Here is a 16,810-nt window from a genome sequence, read left to right on the forward strand (position 1 = left end):
CTGGAAGTCCCACCTAACCTCTTGCCTAGCTTTTGACCATTCAGATCTTTATTAAACCAACCAGAAGGCACATTGGCAAAGATACATCTTTACAATGTAAACAAATGCAGCATTAGTGCCTGAACTATTATGTTCTGTTCAGGAAGTCTTCTGGGCCAATGTGTTGAAGACCTTCCCCATTTTCTCTTCTTTCAGGTTCAGTGAACCTGGTTTTATGTTGAGGTCTTTGACCCATTTGAACTTGAGTTTTGTATAAGGCGATATGTATGGATCTATTTGCATTATTATGTGCAGATATCCAGTTTTATCAGCACCATTTGTTAAAGATGCCGTCTTTTTTTTTCCAGTGTGTATTTCTGGATTTTAATAAAAAATTAGGTGTTTATGCATGTGTGAATTTATGTCTGGGTCTTCAATTCAATTCCATTGATCATCATGTCTGTTTTATGCCAATAACCATGTGGTTTTTATTACTATATCTTTGTAGTAATGATGAGATCTCTAGTACTTCTTTAATTGTTCAGGATTGCTTTAACTGTCATGTTTTTTTTTTTATATTTCCACACTAAGCTAAGAATTGGTCTGTGAAGAATTGTTTTGGGATTTTGATGGGGATTGCATTGAACCTGTAGATTGCTTTTGTGTAGGATGGTCATTCTTATATTAATCCTACTGATCCATGAGCATGGAAGATCTTTCCATCTTCTGATATCTTTTTCAATTTCTTTCCTCAAAGACTTGAAGTTCTTATCATAAAAGTCTTTTACTTGCTTGGTTAGAGTTACCCCAAGGTATTTTATATTTGAAACTATTGTGAAAAGTGGTGTTTCCCTGATTTCTTTCTCAGTCCATTTGTATATAGGAACACTGCTGATCCTGTTTTTGCATCCATCCTGTTAGTCTGTGTCTTTTTATTGGGTAAATGAGACCATTGATACTGAAAGATACCAGTGATCAAGGATTGTAGATTCCTTTTACATTGTTGTTGTTGGTGGTGGTGATGTATGTGAGTTCATGTGGAACGGTGTGGGTGTGTATTAGTGCTTCCCTTCTTTTGGATTTGCTAGTGTGAGATTATTTATCCCTTTCATGCCCTTCATGGGCACAGTTAACCTCCTTAGGTAAGTTTTCCTTCTGGCACCTTCTGTAGGGCTGGATTTGTAGATAGATATTGTTTAAAATTTGGCTGTTGCTGGATATATTAGTCCGGGTTGGATCTGTGTTCTCTCAGAGTCTGTAACACATCTGTCTGGGCCCTTCTGTCTTTTAGAGTCTCCATTGAGAAGACAGGTATAATTCTGCCAGGTCTGTCTTTATATGATATTTGGTCTTTTTCCTTTGCAGCTTTTAATATTTTTTCTTTGTTTCTGTATGTTTAGTGCTTTGATGATTATGTGCTGAGGGGAACTTTCTTTTCTAGTCCTGCCTATTTGGTATTCTGTGTGCTTCTTGAACCATTATGAGCATCTCCTTCTTTAAGTTAGAAATTTTTTCTTCTATGATTTTTAAATATATATATATCCATCCTAGTTGCTGGGTAGTAGTAGAGCATGCCTTTAATCCCAGCACTCCTGAGGCTAAAGCAGGTGGATCTCTGTGAGTGTGAGGATCAGCCTGGTCTATAGAGTGAGTTCCAGGACAGCCAGGGCTATACATGTCTAAAAAAAAAAAAAAAATTTCTGGGCCTTTGAGCTCTGATTCTTCTCCTTCCTCTATTCCTATAATTCTTAGGTTTGGCCTTTTAATAGTGTCCCAAATTTCCTGGATGTTCTTGTTTAGATTTTTTTTTTTTAATTTGACTTTTTCTCTAATAAATATATGTAACTCTTCTATCATATTTTCAGTGTCTGAGACTCTCTTCCATCTCTTGTATTTTCTTGGTGAAGCTTATCTCTGTAGCTCCTGTTCACATTCCTAAATTTTCCATTTCCAGAATTCCCTTAGTTTGGGTTTTCTTTATTGATTCTATTTCCATTATCAGGTCTTGAAACGCTTTATTCATTTACTTCCACTGTTGCGTTTTACTGAATTTCTTTAATGGATTTATTAATTTCCTCTTTAAGGATCTCTGATGGGAGGCGTCATTCTGGAAATATGTTTCTCTTATTGGTTAATGAATAAAACACTGTTGGCCAATAGGAAAGCAAGATAGGTTGGGACTAGGAGACAAGGAGGAGAGAGGAAGGAGTAAGGAGGGGTTCCAAGATGGAGGACCTACAGGGTAGGACACCAGTCTCTCGGGTAAGATAAGACCATGTGGAAGTACCTAGATTAATAAAAATGGGTTAATATTTAAGATAGCCAGCTGATAAGAAACTGGTAGTAGGCCAACAACTTTTATATCTAGTACAATGTCTCAGTGTGTTATTTGGGGCTGGAGCGGTGGAGGAACAAGACTGGCGGAAAAAAAATACATGTAACAGATCTCTATCATCTTCATCCAGGCAGTTTTAAGGTCTGTTTCCTGTGCTTCAGCTGTGTTGGGATATTCAGGGCCTGCTGTGGTAGGATAGCTGGGCTCTAGTGGAGACATATTGCCCTCACTGTTACTGTATCTTTACACTGGCATCTAGGCATCTGGAGTTGGGATGATTATAGGTCTGTGTGTTGTTTTCTAGGTTTGCCTTGGTTGGGTGGGTGTTTTGTTCCTGGTTTCTGTTTTTTCCTCTCTGGATTTTTGGAGAATATGATGGCTATATGTTGCCCAGGAGGAAATTGTCTCTGAACCTGATAGTTGTGGCCATTGAGGGTTCCAGGTAAAATGTGTTTCTGAGAATTGGAAGCTGACACTTAGGAATGGGAATAGACTAGGAGTCTCTGGGCCTCCAGTGTTGTCTTTTCAGTACACTCTACTTACCTTTTTTAAAAACTCTATAGGTATGCACTATGCCTTTAAGTAAAACCCACATCTCTTGAATGTAAGGATTGTATATGTGTAACCTGCCCCAGTCCTACTGCCATTCTGCTTTCTAACATTGCTTTGTTTCTTTTCAACTTGCAGGGCCTTTGATATGCTGGGTCTCACTTAATTTTCATAGCTGCCATATGAGATGGGTAGGGCAGAGCAAGTGAACCGTTTGTCCACATTATTTAGGTAAAGAAACAGATTGAGGAACGTAATAGAAGGACTCGTAAGATTCTCCTAATAAGCGTCAGAACCAGGCTAGAAACTCGTGTCTTTGGAGAATCTTTCCAATTGGATCTCTTGCTAGTTTCGTTTCCTTTTTCCTTCTGTATGGCACTGACAACTCACCAGGTTTGCTCTTTTACTTTTTTTTTTTTTTTTTTTTTTTTTTTTTTCTGTGCCTATGTATGTTGCTCCTCTCCTGTGTGTCCTTCCACAGTAGAGCCACTGCCAGAATCCTATCCTTTACTGAGTGCCCAGCTCTTTACACATCCCTCCTTTGGCCAGTCATTCCTCAACTCTAATATGTAGTTACAATACACTTTAACATGTTTGCTTGCTTAGCAGATGCCTCACTGCTTAGTGTATAGGACTGAATCTTTTTCTAGTGGCAGATGACACGTTTAGGTATCCATATAGTGGCTCATATTACTTCCCTTATGTAAGCCTATGGAAAGCTTTCCTACTTCAGTCTTCATTAAGACTATGAAGTTGTGAGTTCATCTCTAATTTATATGCATGGAGAGGTCATCCAAAACCAGACTTTTGATACCTTGATGTCTAAAATTCTGTTGCCTGTAATATCTAGTACAGATGTCTCCTATATTGTGTGTTCTGGGGCCACTGTGCGCTCTAGAGAGCAAGACATGTCCGGCATTGAACTGGAAGAGTAGATGTTAAACTGACAACACTCATATAGCAATTTAGTGTTGAGGTTGGGCACCACAAAGGGAGGGTTCAGGAAATCCCTGAAATAGATTTAAAGCTGAACCTAGAGAATGAATGAGCTGAAAACTGGTCAAGGGGATTGAGGCAAGAGGTAGGTACTTGTAAAGGAGTACTTAGAGCTTTAATTAAAAAAACAAAAACAAAAAACTGGAACTCCTGGTCTGGGCATGGTGACTCATGTCTTTAATCCCAGCACTCAGTAGGCAGAGGCAGCCTGGTCTACATGGTGATTTTTCAGGCTAGCCAGAGCTACACAATAAAACTCTGTCTCAAGAAAACAAAAACAGGGAACCCCTGAAGGGTGTTAAATGTTCTGACTCATAACTGTAAGGAACAAGCAATAGTTCCTGCAAGAGTTGAAACTGAAAGTGGATGGAAGGCGGGAGGCCAGGTCTCCTAAGGTGAAGTCAGAGGTGCCTTATGCCATTGTAGAGGTGATGCTATGGAGGTGGATTCCTGAAATGCCAGACAGTCGTGTCAGAAGGACTCAGTTGATATAATTAAAGATCAAGAAACTTGAATTTCTGGCATGGGCCCACATAGCACTGCTTGCAAAGGAGAGAGCATGTGGCCAGAAGCCGGGCTGAGCTGGGGCTAAGGAAATTGGCTTCAGTTTTAGCATTCCAGCTTTAAGTAGTTGCTGAAGGTGATTTGGTATTTTTTTCCTAGCCTGTTTGGGGAATCAGATTGGGGGCGGGGGGCAGGTGACTTGCCTAAGACACATCCAAGAAAGGACTGAACCTGGGTTTAGGATTGTGTTTTAACTACTAAAGCTATGGTGGTAGAGGGGATATTGTGTAGCACAAATTCTAATTGGTCTTAATAATAAAATCTCAGTCAGCTATGGGGGTGAAAGCTGAAAGATCAGAGAAACAAAGCAGCCAGCCACTAGAGTTCTTACCTCCCTTTAAGACTGGGTATAGCCCAGGGTGGCCTTGAACTAACAGATCTGTCTGTCCCCCTAGTCCTGAGGTTAGTGTGTACCACCACTCCCTGACCTCTAGTGGCTTAGCTCTGCACTCTGATCTTCAGGCAAGCTTTATTTGTTAAAATACAAAGTATCACCACAGTGTTGTTGGTTTGTTCTGTTGTGGTTTGTATTGTATGTACATTTGGAGGGGTGTATGTACCCATACATGCATATATGAAGGCCAGAGGTAAACTGCTAGTGTCATCATCTACTGTTGTCTACCTTATTTTTTGAGACAGGCTCACTGACTGACTAGACTGGCTGGCCAGTGAGTCCCTGGGTTATCGCAGCCTTGCCTCTGAGCACTGGGATTATAGGTACACACAGCATTTTATGTTTCTGAGTCTCACTGGATATATTAATCATGCTTAAGGGTAGGCTCCTTGCAGAGCAGTGACAACACAAAATGAACTCAACAATATTTTTATAGACTTTTGGTCGTATATACTGCTTTGTTTGGATTTGGGGAGGGGGGTGTCTTCCTAGTTCTTTGTTGTAAATTATGGTTTCCAATTTTGTGTTTTTATGGATTTTGTCTGTCTGTTTGTGTGTGTTTCTTGTGCTTTTCAGATTTTTATCCTGTCTTGTTTGGTTGGTTTTCCGGTTTTTGAGAGAGAGAAAGAGAGATGGAATTGGGTGGGTAGAGAGGGAGAAATCTGGGAAGAGTTGGAGGAGGGAAACCCTGACTGATTAGAATATATGAAAAGAAGTTTACAATAAATGCATATATATGCATGCATACATACATACATACATATTTACTTACTTACTAGTGAGCAAAATGATAATCTGTTAGTGGTGACTATATGAAAACCTAGAATTACCCCCACTTTTTTAAGAGACAGTGGCACTATGTAGGCATAGACTATCATAATTATCTTCTAGAATACTTTTTCAGACACATGTACTCCTTGCCTTTTGAGTATGAAGTAGTGAGAGTTCCTTCTGTATATCATACATTAAAGCTTGAAGTTATCCTGAAGCTGTAAGCATGGGAGAGCGGTCTCCAGTACACATCTGTCTTATGGTCATGTGGGAGGGTGAGAGATGCACCTCTTTGCTCCTTACCACCTGCACCAGAGGAGACAGCTGACCATGCCCCTCACCTAGGCAGCGCAGCTGAGCTACCCAGGGGTTGGAGGTGAGGGTGACCCAGCCCCAGTGTTAGGAGCAAAGGAGAGCTGACATGTGGTAGCATGGGCTGAGGAGAGGTAACTCCCCCCTACACCTCCCACCCGTCAATGCCTGAGACAGGTGGAGGAGCTGGCACTGGGGTCATAAGAGCAGGAGGGCTGTCCCTGCCTCCCACCAGCTGCAGCACTGGGGAGAGTGGCCCCTGTACCTCCCCTGGGCAACACAATAGAGCTGGCCCTAATGGTGTAGGTGTGGGAGAGCTGACCTTGAGGGCCCCACCCCTCACTCATTGCTGCAAGAGGTAGATTAGCTGGAAGGCTTGCCCTAGTGTGAGAAGAAGGGAGAGCTGGTGGGCAGACCAACCCTACAGCTTCCCAGGCCCAGAACCAGGGTTACGACTTAGGCTACCCCAACATCCACCCCATCTATGATCTGCTGGAGCATGTGAAGGAACCTGACCCCAGACTCACAGCTGCAGGATCTCTACAACACAGGGCAACAACAGGATACCCAAGAAGAGCCCTAGTGAAGGCCCAGTGTAGTTGAAATCAGAGATCTCAAACCAGACCAATGACTCTTTGCAAAGAACATTTGCAAGTAAACAGGTTTACTGTGTGACTCACTGTGTCACACTGCAACTTCCCTGACGAGGCTTAACTTTTTACTTTTTTTTTTTTTTTTTTTTTTTTTCCTGTTTTTCTCTTAAATTTTGTTTTGTTGGGAGGAGGTGTAGGGGAAGAGGGCAGATGCAAAGGGACAGGAAAATGAATGGATCAAGATACATGATGTAAAAGTACATAGGATAAATAAAAAAGAAAGAAGAAGAGGCAGCTAAAGTTATCCTAAAACCTGGCACGGTAGAGCACTCTTGTAATCTCAGGACTCTGGAGGATGAGACAGGAGAATCCAGAGTTTGAGATTAGTGTGGCTTGTGTGGTGAAACACTGATGTAAAAATAGTTAACTAAGGCAGGGCACACAGGGTCTGGTTTGTAGATGTTCCCATTTCCTAATTGGGACTTTGTGTTTCCTTTTTATTTGCATTTATTTTATGCTGAGTTTAAAAGTTCCACCTTACAATCCATATTTTTTTAAAAGATACTTTCTTTAATTATGTGTGTATATGTGTGTCCATGTGTTTGTGCCTGAGGTGCCTGCAGAGGCCAGGAGAAGGCATTGGATCCCCTGGAGGTGGAGCTGCATGCTGTTTTGAGCCACCCAGCATGGATGCTGGGACCTGGACTCAAGTCCTCTGGATGAGCAGTACACACTCTCAACCAAGTCACTTCTTCAGCCCCAGTCTCCAATACACACACACCCATGGAAGTGGGGTCTATCATTAATGTCACACGCTAGGCTAGCTGACTCTCCTTCAGTCACCTCCTCCTTGTAGAAATGCTGGGGTATACTACTACATCTGGATTTTCATGTGGGTTCCAGAATTGACCTTAGCTAGGCAGGCTTGTTTGGCAAGCACTTTTACTCACTGAGCCAGGGAATACACAACAACAAAAAAAAGGATTATAATCAATCCCAGCACTATGGAGGCAGAGGCAGGCAGATCTCTCTGGATTCAAGGCCAGCCTGGTCTACATAGGGAGTTCTGGGCCAGCTATAGGTACACAGTGAAACCCTGTTTCAAAATAACAACAAAAATAATTCAGTACTCTTTTTGGGTCACCAACCCTGTCTTGAGCACCAGTGTTTGGCCTAGCACACCCACCACCTGTGCCATTATATCAGCCAAATGGTTCTTTAAAGAAACAACTTTCCAAATGTCACTCATACCTTTGGCAGTAGTTTCACAGGTATTCTTAAAGTAAGTGTGAAGATGTGACCCTTTTTTTTTTTTTTTTTTTTTTTTTTTTTTTTTTTGTATGCTTTTTTTAAGGTTTTTAGGTCAAGTGAGCCATTTTTACAAGTTACCCTAGACTGCTTACAGGAAGAGAAAGCAACATTTTTAACATTTTTTTTAACGGTAGAAGGAGATTTCAGGTGCAGCCCTGTGGTAGAGCCATGGGCTAGCATTCAGAAGGCACCAAGGGGACAAAGGATAATGAACTGTAATGTATGACTTTATGGGGAAAAAAAACACAAAGGATTTGATTACTTCATAACAGTTTAAAAAAGAGTGGTGAAGTGTCTCAGACAAGGAGCAGTAGTAGATAGGCAGGCCAGAGGGATGGCTCAGCTGGGAGGAGTCCAGCTCCCAGCACCCACATCGGGCAGCTCACAACCACCTGTTACTCAAGCTCCAGAGAGTCTGATGCTTTTTCTGGCTTCCACGGTCACCTTCATACACATGGCAGAAGCACAGACCACACACTGACACATTAATGAACGAAATCTTGCTAAAGTAACAGTAACATATAAACACTTGGGTAAGTGGCTGTTGTAAAATAATTCTCCAGACATGGCAGATTTAAAATGGAAGAATAGATTTTTTCTGTTGAGAAATCTCAAGTAATCAACGCTCACACCATCAACATAGGGCAAGCTGTACAACATCGTTTACAGTGTTTAAAAGTGTTTGCCCTGTATGGGCATGGTGGCACATCCCTACAATAACAATGCTTGTGGCAGGTTGAGGCAAGAGGATAACTAACTTGAGTCTAACCTGGACTACATAGTGATTCCTAGGCCAGTTTGGGATATAGAGTGAGATTTTGTCCCAAACAAACAAAAACATTTAACCTGATTTTAATCATGAGACAGCAGACATTTCCCAAATGTTTATCATTCATTCAACAAGAGAGCTGGATTTGACTCTTCAAAATATTGTGTGGGGGTAGGGAGATGGCTCAGTCAGTAAAGTGCTTGCTGTACAAATGTGAAGACTTGAGTTCAGATCCACAGCACCCACATGAAAAGCTGGAGATGATAGCAACTAATCCCAGCTCGGGGAAAGCAGAGACATTTGGATCCCTGGAGTTCACTGGCCTAGCTCAGTTGTTGAACTCCAAGTTCAATAAGAAACCCTGTCTCAAAATAAGGTGAGAATAACTGAGGAAGCTGCCTAATGTCGACCTCTGACCTCCACAGTCCTATACAGACATTCTCATACATACATACCATGCCACAAAGCATGAAAAAAAAAAAAAAATGTCATTGAGGACTCAGTAGGTAGAGATAAGGGAGAGAATGTATTTTATATGTGTATTTTATTAATAAGTGCACATAAATATATGAGCTTTGGTTAAATGGTGGATTGAGGCTGTTAAGGGACAAATGTTAAAGAACATTGATAAAAATTTTGGGGAAGTTTGAATACTACTCTGTGTTATGTAGTATTCTATCAAAGTTAGCTTCTCGGTCAACAGTTCATTTAGAGAGTCTCTCAAAGTACTTAGTGTGTATGCTCTAAAGTTTAGCCAATATCAATCTTGTTTACCAGGCCAAAATCATTGGGGGCAGGGGTTGGGTGGACCCAACGTGATAATCTGCTTGTTCTCCATTATGTCTGCCCGGACCTGTATTTTTATGTTGGTTTGGTTTTGTGTGTTTTTTAGTGGAATCTATAGTAGCTGGTCTTCTCCAGTAGATAATTGGCACTTGCTTTCAGTTTTGTAGCCCAGATCATACCATAGCCTCAAACGCAGTCCAGCCAAGCTTGAACTCAGTAGTAGACGTCATAGACTCATAGAGGTCATAGACTCAAAAACAAAAGTATTTCCAAGTTCAAATAAATCTTCTTAGTTTTAATACGGATATGGAAAACCAGTTTCCTTCCAGAAGTCAAGAACAAGATAAGAGGAAGCCCAGAGTATACCAAGGTAAAAATAAAAACGGACGTGCTCTGGAAGTGTATGACTAGGGTCAGACCCAGCTTGGGATTAGGAAAAGGATACACTGAAAACAGCAGAGGAGCAGTTGGAACCAAAGACAATCTTGACAAGCCCTTTTCAAGAGGTCCTTCCTGACAGGGCTGCTGGTCCCTGGGGTTTGGACTAAAACTGCAAGTTTTCCTATTGCATGGCAGTGTCTGAAGCAGTGTGATTCAATAATGGTCCCAGTTAGAGAAAAACAAGACATTGGGCCCTGTAGAACAGTTCAGAGACGCACCTAGGTAGACATGAGGCCATATATACCTCCTATTAGATGCTATGGCTAAAGGACTAGTTAGTATTTATTCCTGAGTACAGAATGAGACTCTGAAGAATTTTAAATAAACAAATTGGTGGATTTGCATTATAATGAGCTCACCATTGTATCAACCCCCAGCTCTGCTTGGTCCCTAGTCCCTTTGGGGTTTTTCTTTTGAGGTAACCATCTCCAGTGTCTTGTCTGGTTTATGTTGTTTTGTTTTCTTTCTTTCTTCCTCCTGTTCTGCATCACTCTCTCCTGGGTCCCACGTTCTCTTCTTCTTTGATGTCTTCCTCTCTCTGACCCAAAGATCAGCCAGTAAAAAGCAGTCTCACCTGTCCAGGTAAGGGGGATGCCTCTGGGGAAGAAAAAAATCCCCTTTTTGGTATTTTTAAATTTGTATAGAGGGGTGGTAGTGGGTGGGTGGGTGGGTGGTTGTTTGGTTGGGGAGTAGGGAATATTATTTTGTTTTTGAGACTATAGTCTCATAGTATAACACGGGCCAGTCTAAAAATTGTTATATGTAGCCCAGACTGCCTTGAACTCAGCAGTCTTCCTTCCTCAACATCCCAAGGGCCAGGATTACAGTCACCTGCCACCTCATCTGGCTCTTTTGAATGGTTAGTATCTTCACAAAATTCAGAATATAATGAGAGGTCTCCAGTCCCAGGCAACCAATTTCCCAGGGACAACCAGTGCTGTTTCTTTTATACTCTGCAAAGATATGCTAGATATTTGAATGTATAACAAATATGAAAAATCTTTTCTCTCTTATCTACTGCTTTAAATGCCCACATAATTCTCTTCTTTTCCCTTAATAGCATCATAAGAGGTCATTCCTTACACACAGTTTTGTAAGGACAAGTTCTGTATTGTTATATAGATATGAGGTCATTTCTGGTGTTCTTCTCATACACAGTGATACACATACTGTGCATAAGCTTCCACTTAGTCACTAACTACAGCTAGGATGGGAACCACCCCTTTCTGAGGACAGCAGATACTGATTCTAAAGCTGTGAACTTGAGCTCATTCTAAGAAGCCAAGCCACAGCAGTGTTCTAAGTTTGTTTTCTGTTCCTGTATTGATCCTAATTAAAGAAGAGATCAAGAAATAAATCTTTTGGTTGGTGATGTGAAGTACTTGAGGATTTGGACTTTAATTTCTAAGCAGCATGCCACAGGCTAGCTATGGGGGTGGTCTGATTGTGAGGTTAGAGTATAAGGTCACCAATACACCCACCAGACTTCTATTCTTCATGGTATCCAGAAGATAAATGGACTTTTCAGAAGCTCAGACTAATGGTATGGTCCTGTTCAGATTGCCATTTCCCTAGTAGGTTAGTACTAAATGTCCAGATGCCATCTTAGAGAGGTGAGACTTTCAGGGACAAAGAGATGAAGCCATTCAGTGCTTTGCTGTGCTCATGGAGGTCTCTGTATGTGCCTAGCCCACCACGTCCTTCCAGCCGCCTCCTCCTCTTGCAGATCATCACCTAACACTAACTAGCTGTTTGTTTTTCTTGCATTCATTTTCTCTGCTGCTCCGTTCTGTTCCATCAGCCCCATTGCAGCCTGGTAAGACCCAGCAAGCACATGTATGTTTGCACAATCCTCCTGCTGTTATCTCTTTGTTGTCTGACTCTCTCTACAAAGGGTATTTCTCTTCATACCCTGCTGAGTATTAAAGAAACCATACTTGCCCTGCCCAGCCAGGATTCCAGATAGGTGGTGTTGCCAGCAGTATAGACATGATTAATCTCTTATTGAGATGACCAGGTTACGAGGTGGGTGGGTTAGCTTTCATTGTTCAAGACTCTGGGCCCCCTTTAACAGAGCCTCTTCTACTGGTCCCTCTCTGCCCAGCTTACTGGTGTTTTTTTTTTTACTCCTTCTCCAGGTTAAGTAGCCTGTCTTCTCTGGGAGACTCTACACCTGAACGCACGTCCCCTTCCCACCACCGCCAGCCCTCTGACACCTCTGAGACAGCAGGTAACTACCTTGTTGCCTATAAGCACATAAACATAGGTGTGTGCCCCTATAGAGAAATCCTGTACTCCCACATGTAAAACACCTGAACTTTCTGTTGAGCATGTAATATGTGTGTTGAGTTTTATGTTAGGAGTTTTCTATCAGTTGTCTCCTTATACCAACCTAGGAAGTGAGTTTTTAATATTCTTACTTTGCAGATAAGGAAGAACTGAAGCATGGAAAAGTTAGGAAACTTGCCTAACCTCACACTTATTAGAGACAGGATTGAGGCTTGAAACCAGTTCTTTTGTAACTCTAGAGCCCATGCCCCTATCATCACCAAGTGTTCACCAAGTGTTATCACATATCACATACAGTATCTGGTAAGGATCCATAGCAAAGACAGTTGGTAGCCACCACCCCATTCTTTTTTCCTTCCTCCTTTGATCCCGTTCTATTTTATGCTTGAATATTGATATGAATAAGAGGATTTCTCCTAACATTTATCATTCCCTGGATTTGGCAAGGAAACAACCCTGAGTCATCATTAGGAGTTATCCAGCTCTGTGCCATCAGTCAACAAGCTTTGGTGTCCCATTTGCTGTATTCACTGTATCTAACAACGTAACATTTCCAGTCAACCCACAGGGCTGGTTGTCCTTAATACTAGACTTGAGGAGCACTGCTGGGCTTAACCCTACCCCTTCAATCTGTCTCATTCATACAGGCCTAAAGGGACAGCCATTTCAGCACCTTAGAGAAAGTTCACTTCTCATGGAATACAAAGTCGATCATAGGTTTTTACCAGTCACTGAGGAAGGCATATATTACAACAATATATGTGGACAGGGTAAATCTGGGGATGGCATTAGTCTAGGAAGGCTACATAAAAAAGAAATTGGCTGGCTTGGATACACTGACCTTCCAGTGTGACTGCCTGCCCAAATCTGTATCCTCTACCCCCACAGGTCTTGTTCAGCGCTGTGTCATCATACAAAAGGACCAGCATGGCTTTGGCTTCACTGTTAGTGGGGATCGAATTGTGCTGGTGCAGTCTGTGCGCCCCGGTGAGTGCTGTGACCCTCTTGTCAACAAAGGAAGTCCTCAGAAGGCTGTATGTATATCTGTGTGTGTAATAGCTCTGTGTGACTTGGAGGCTGTTCACCCCAAGGAAGGGTGAACAAATTATTCTAGAACTAGCTCCCTATGGACACATGGGGAAGTCTCCACTATACTGAGCCAGTAGGCAGAATTTCCTTCAGTTTTGCCCAGCAGCTTGGTTTTTTAGTTGATTCCAGATGTAGTTAAGTTGACAAACCAAGATCAGTCATCACAGAGACAGAGTGAAAGTACATTGTGATACATACACACACACATGCAATAAATAAATTTTTAAAAATATGCTATATATGCTAAACTACTGGCAAGTAGCTTAAAATTGGAGAGGAAGTAGTTATCTTGCCTGAATATATAAACATCAGGTTACTTATAATAACTAGTAATTTAAATTAAACTTGAGCTGGGCATGGTGGCACACACTTTTAATTCCAGCACTTGGGAGGTAGCGGGCAGACCTCTTTATGTGTTTAAGGTCAACCTGGTCTACATACTGAGTTCCAGCTAGCCAAGGCTACATAGTGAGATCCTGTTTTAAAAAAACAATAAAGAAAAACCGCCAGGCATTTTGGCACACACCTTTAATCCCAGCACTTGGCAGGCAGAAGCAGGCCAATCTCTTGAGTTTGAGGACAGCCTAGTCTACGTAGTGAGTTCCAGGACAGCCAGGGCTACATAGAGAAACTCTGTTTTGAAAAGGCAATAATGATGATATAAAGACCTGCCCACAGAGACCATGGGATTCCCTAGAACTGGAGTTACAGGTGGTTGTGAGTGGTTCTGGGACACCAACCCAGGTCCTCTGTAAAAGCATCAAGTGCTATTAACCACTGAGACATCTCTCCCACCCTAAGTAGTACATTTTAGGTGATGAGAGTCTTAATTCCTAAATTGAAAAACTATAATGGAGGGTAGACTTCATATACCAGAAACATCTAGATGTACTTTGTGAGGCACTTAACTAATAAATATAGCTTACAAGATTTAATGACCATCTTGGGGCAAATTTACAAAATATAATATTTATGCTTCTCATTAACTTGTTTTTGTTATGTGTTCTTGTGCTTCTTGGGTATAAATTAAGGCTAAGAATAGAAGCTATTCACAACTGTATAGTGAACAAAACTTGTACCCTCCAGTTGAAAAGGTCAAAAGCATGTCCTTTCAAGCACTTCTCTTAGTCAGGAACAACATCAGGAAGGCCTTAATAAGGTCTGTCTCAAAATAGTCTGTCTCAAATGAAGAAGTGGTTTAAAAGGTTTTTAGTAGAATGTCATATCATTATCTCTAATGATAAGAACCTGGAGAATATCTTTATGAACTTCTGAAGACGTACAAGCTTCCAGTTTGAAAGCTATTGTTTTAATCCATTTCTCCAGTTCTTAATATTACTTTACTGCCTGTATTTACTACATTAAACTTACCTTTCCCATGGGATAATAACTAATAACTCTGTCTGGCCTTAAAACATTCAAGTCAAGGAAAATTATATTCTTCTCAGATCCTAGCCCCACTAGAGCTTGGTGAAGAACAGAGCACTTTATGAACTCCACTCTAGATTAAAAGTCATCATATTGCTGGAGCAAAGTTGGATGTCTCCCCAGGATGTGGAGTTCCCATATAAAATTTCGGAGTAGGTGATCTAAGACAGACTTTGGTATAGATCTCATGGCTTTTAGGGGTGGTTATAGGACTTTGCTGACTGGCCCTTCTCCCTCCAGGGGGTGCAGCCATGAAAGCTGGTGTGAAAGAGGGTGACCGGATCATCAAAGTGAGTAAACTTGACCTCGTCTCCATCTTAGGCGGTAGCAGGTTCAAGGAATGCCTAGTGCTGTGTCCTATCTTGTACTTTACTTCAGTATTAACTCAGACAGCCACTAAATCAGGGTGGTACCATAACAGGGAGAGGGATGAAGATAGCAGGTGTCTATATTCTGTGCTCTTCAAGTTCATTGAACTGGAAGCATTCTGGATTAGATTTTATTGATTTCCCCATGTCACAAATAGGTTAAGAGGAAGAAGCTGTGTGTGACCCTCAGGTTCTTACCTTAGTCTGACCTCCACACAGTGCTGACAGGAGAGAATCTTCTGAATGTAGGTCTGTCTTTACAAAAAGGGGTTCTGACTACATTACAGAAATCCTAACTGCAGAGATTTCTGCTTTCTGCTCCTCCGATGAGGAAGAACCCTGTAGTGCCAGTAGATACTCACAGGTGTAACTTTAAAAAAAAAAAAAAAAAAAAAAAAAAAAAATCCATGGATGGAGATTCAGGTCTTATCCCTGAAAACTTAGAAGCCAGTTGGGAAGAAACTGACAATGTGAATTTGAGTAAACAAGTAACCAGAGGTAACTAAAAAGCACTGGGAAATGGCTTCCTAAAGAAATACCATTTTAGACTTGTAAAAAGGTTTCCACCACTGTTACTCAATGTTATTTGTCCCTCCAACAGGTGAACGGCACCATGGTAACCAATAGCTCACACCTGGAGGTGGTGAAGCTTATCAAATGTGAGTTGGTTGGGGCATAACAACTAAAGAAAGTAGACTTGGTGGATTCTGGGACAAATTCGTAGGTTTACTGACCTGAGAGGCTTCATTTGTAAGTTAATATTGAGGCAGCTGAAATCACATCTTTAGTCTTAACATGAGCGATCAACTTAAACTGCTGCAAAACCCGAGTATGATGTCAAGTACCAACACTATTAGTCTCCCAAAAGATAGCTTTGTTTTTAGTACACCATCATTGCCACTACTCCTGACCATATCCAAAGACCACATCATTTATATGTCATTCTGTTAGTCCCTGCCTCAAATCATATGACAGACTTTGAAGACTCCCCATTGAAGGCCTCACCCTCCTTGGGGAGCTGGAAGGGGATGGGCTGGGGTTTGGTGGGGGTGATAAGTGAGGATGGGAGGGTGAGGGAACTGGGATTGACATGTAAAACAATCTTGTTTAAAATTTAAATTTTAAAAAAAGGAGGGGACAAAATAAATGTCATTCTGTTCCATTCACATTCTTCCTTATCAGCTTCCTATGGAGGCAGAAGAGGGGCAAAAATACTCTAGCCAGGGATATCTAACAAGTGAGTCTATACATATAATCAAATAGAAGCAACAATATTGAGGAAGTAATAAAGATTGTGGAAAAGTCTTGGGAAAAGTGGAAGGCTAGTATTTGAGTGCCTGTTGTGTATCACACAGGCAATGTGCTAGGCTTTACAATGGTTCAAAGTTGAGTGAGATTAAGAAGGAAACTGGGCATGGTAGTGCACCCACACAATCCCAGCACCTAAACTGAGGCAGGAGGATCTTGACTTTAAGGCCATTCTTGGGTACATTGAAAACTACCTTGAACTGGGTGGTGATGGCTCACACCTTTAAAATCTCAGTGCTTGGGAGGCAGAGGCAGGAGGATATCTGTGAGTATGAGGCCATCCTGGTCTACAAAGCTGATTCCAGGACAGCCAGAGCTGTATAAAGAAACCCTGTATAGAGGGGGAAAAGACTACATTGAAAAAGCAAAACAGGCAGGGGATGAGAGGTAGCCCATAGGGAGTATTTCTGGAGGTATTTTGGGTAGAATTTTAGTTGGGCGTCACTATGTGAAGGATTGAGAACTTAGTTGGTATAGAGCAGAAGGGTAGAAATTAGAAAATGGCTAGAATTTTAAAAAGATTTTAAT

General features: G+C 41.5%; 1 protein-coding gene across 13 annotated transcripts in view; it reads left to right on the top strand.

Moving 5' to 3' along the window:
• Positions 1-16,810, top strand: part of Arhgef11 (Rho guanine nucleotide exchange factor 11) — a 114,396-nt gene that overhangs the window by 50,527 nt on the left and 47,059 nt on the right. For 11 of the 13 annotated variants that reach the window (XM_051199012.1, XM_051199000.1, XM_051199009.1 and 8 more), the window contains exons 2-7: positions 10,350-10,382; positions 11,602-11,616; positions 11,939-12,030; positions 12,978-13,076; positions 14,847-14,896; positions 15,576-15,633. In XM_051199012.1, the coding sequence (XP_051054969.1) occupies positions 10,350-10,382; positions 11,602-11,616; positions 11,939-12,030; positions 12,978-13,076; positions 14,847-14,896; positions 15,576-15,633 (347 nt within the window). The remainder of the gene's footprint in view (positions 1-10,349; positions 10,383-11,601; positions 11,617-11,938; positions 12,031-12,977; positions 13,077-14,846; positions 14,897-15,575; positions 15,634-16,810) is intronic. The other 2 variants (XM_051199002.1, XM_051199005.1) reach the window with 2 other exon arrangements.

This window comes from Phodopus roborovskii, unplaced genomic scaffold (assembly GCF_943737965.1).
Source record: "Phodopus roborovskii unplaced genomic scaffold, PHOROB, whole genome shotgun sequence".
NCBI classification, from domain to species: domain Eukaryota; kingdom Metazoa; phylum Chordata; class Mammalia; order Rodentia; family Cricetidae; genus Phodopus; species Phodopus roborovskii.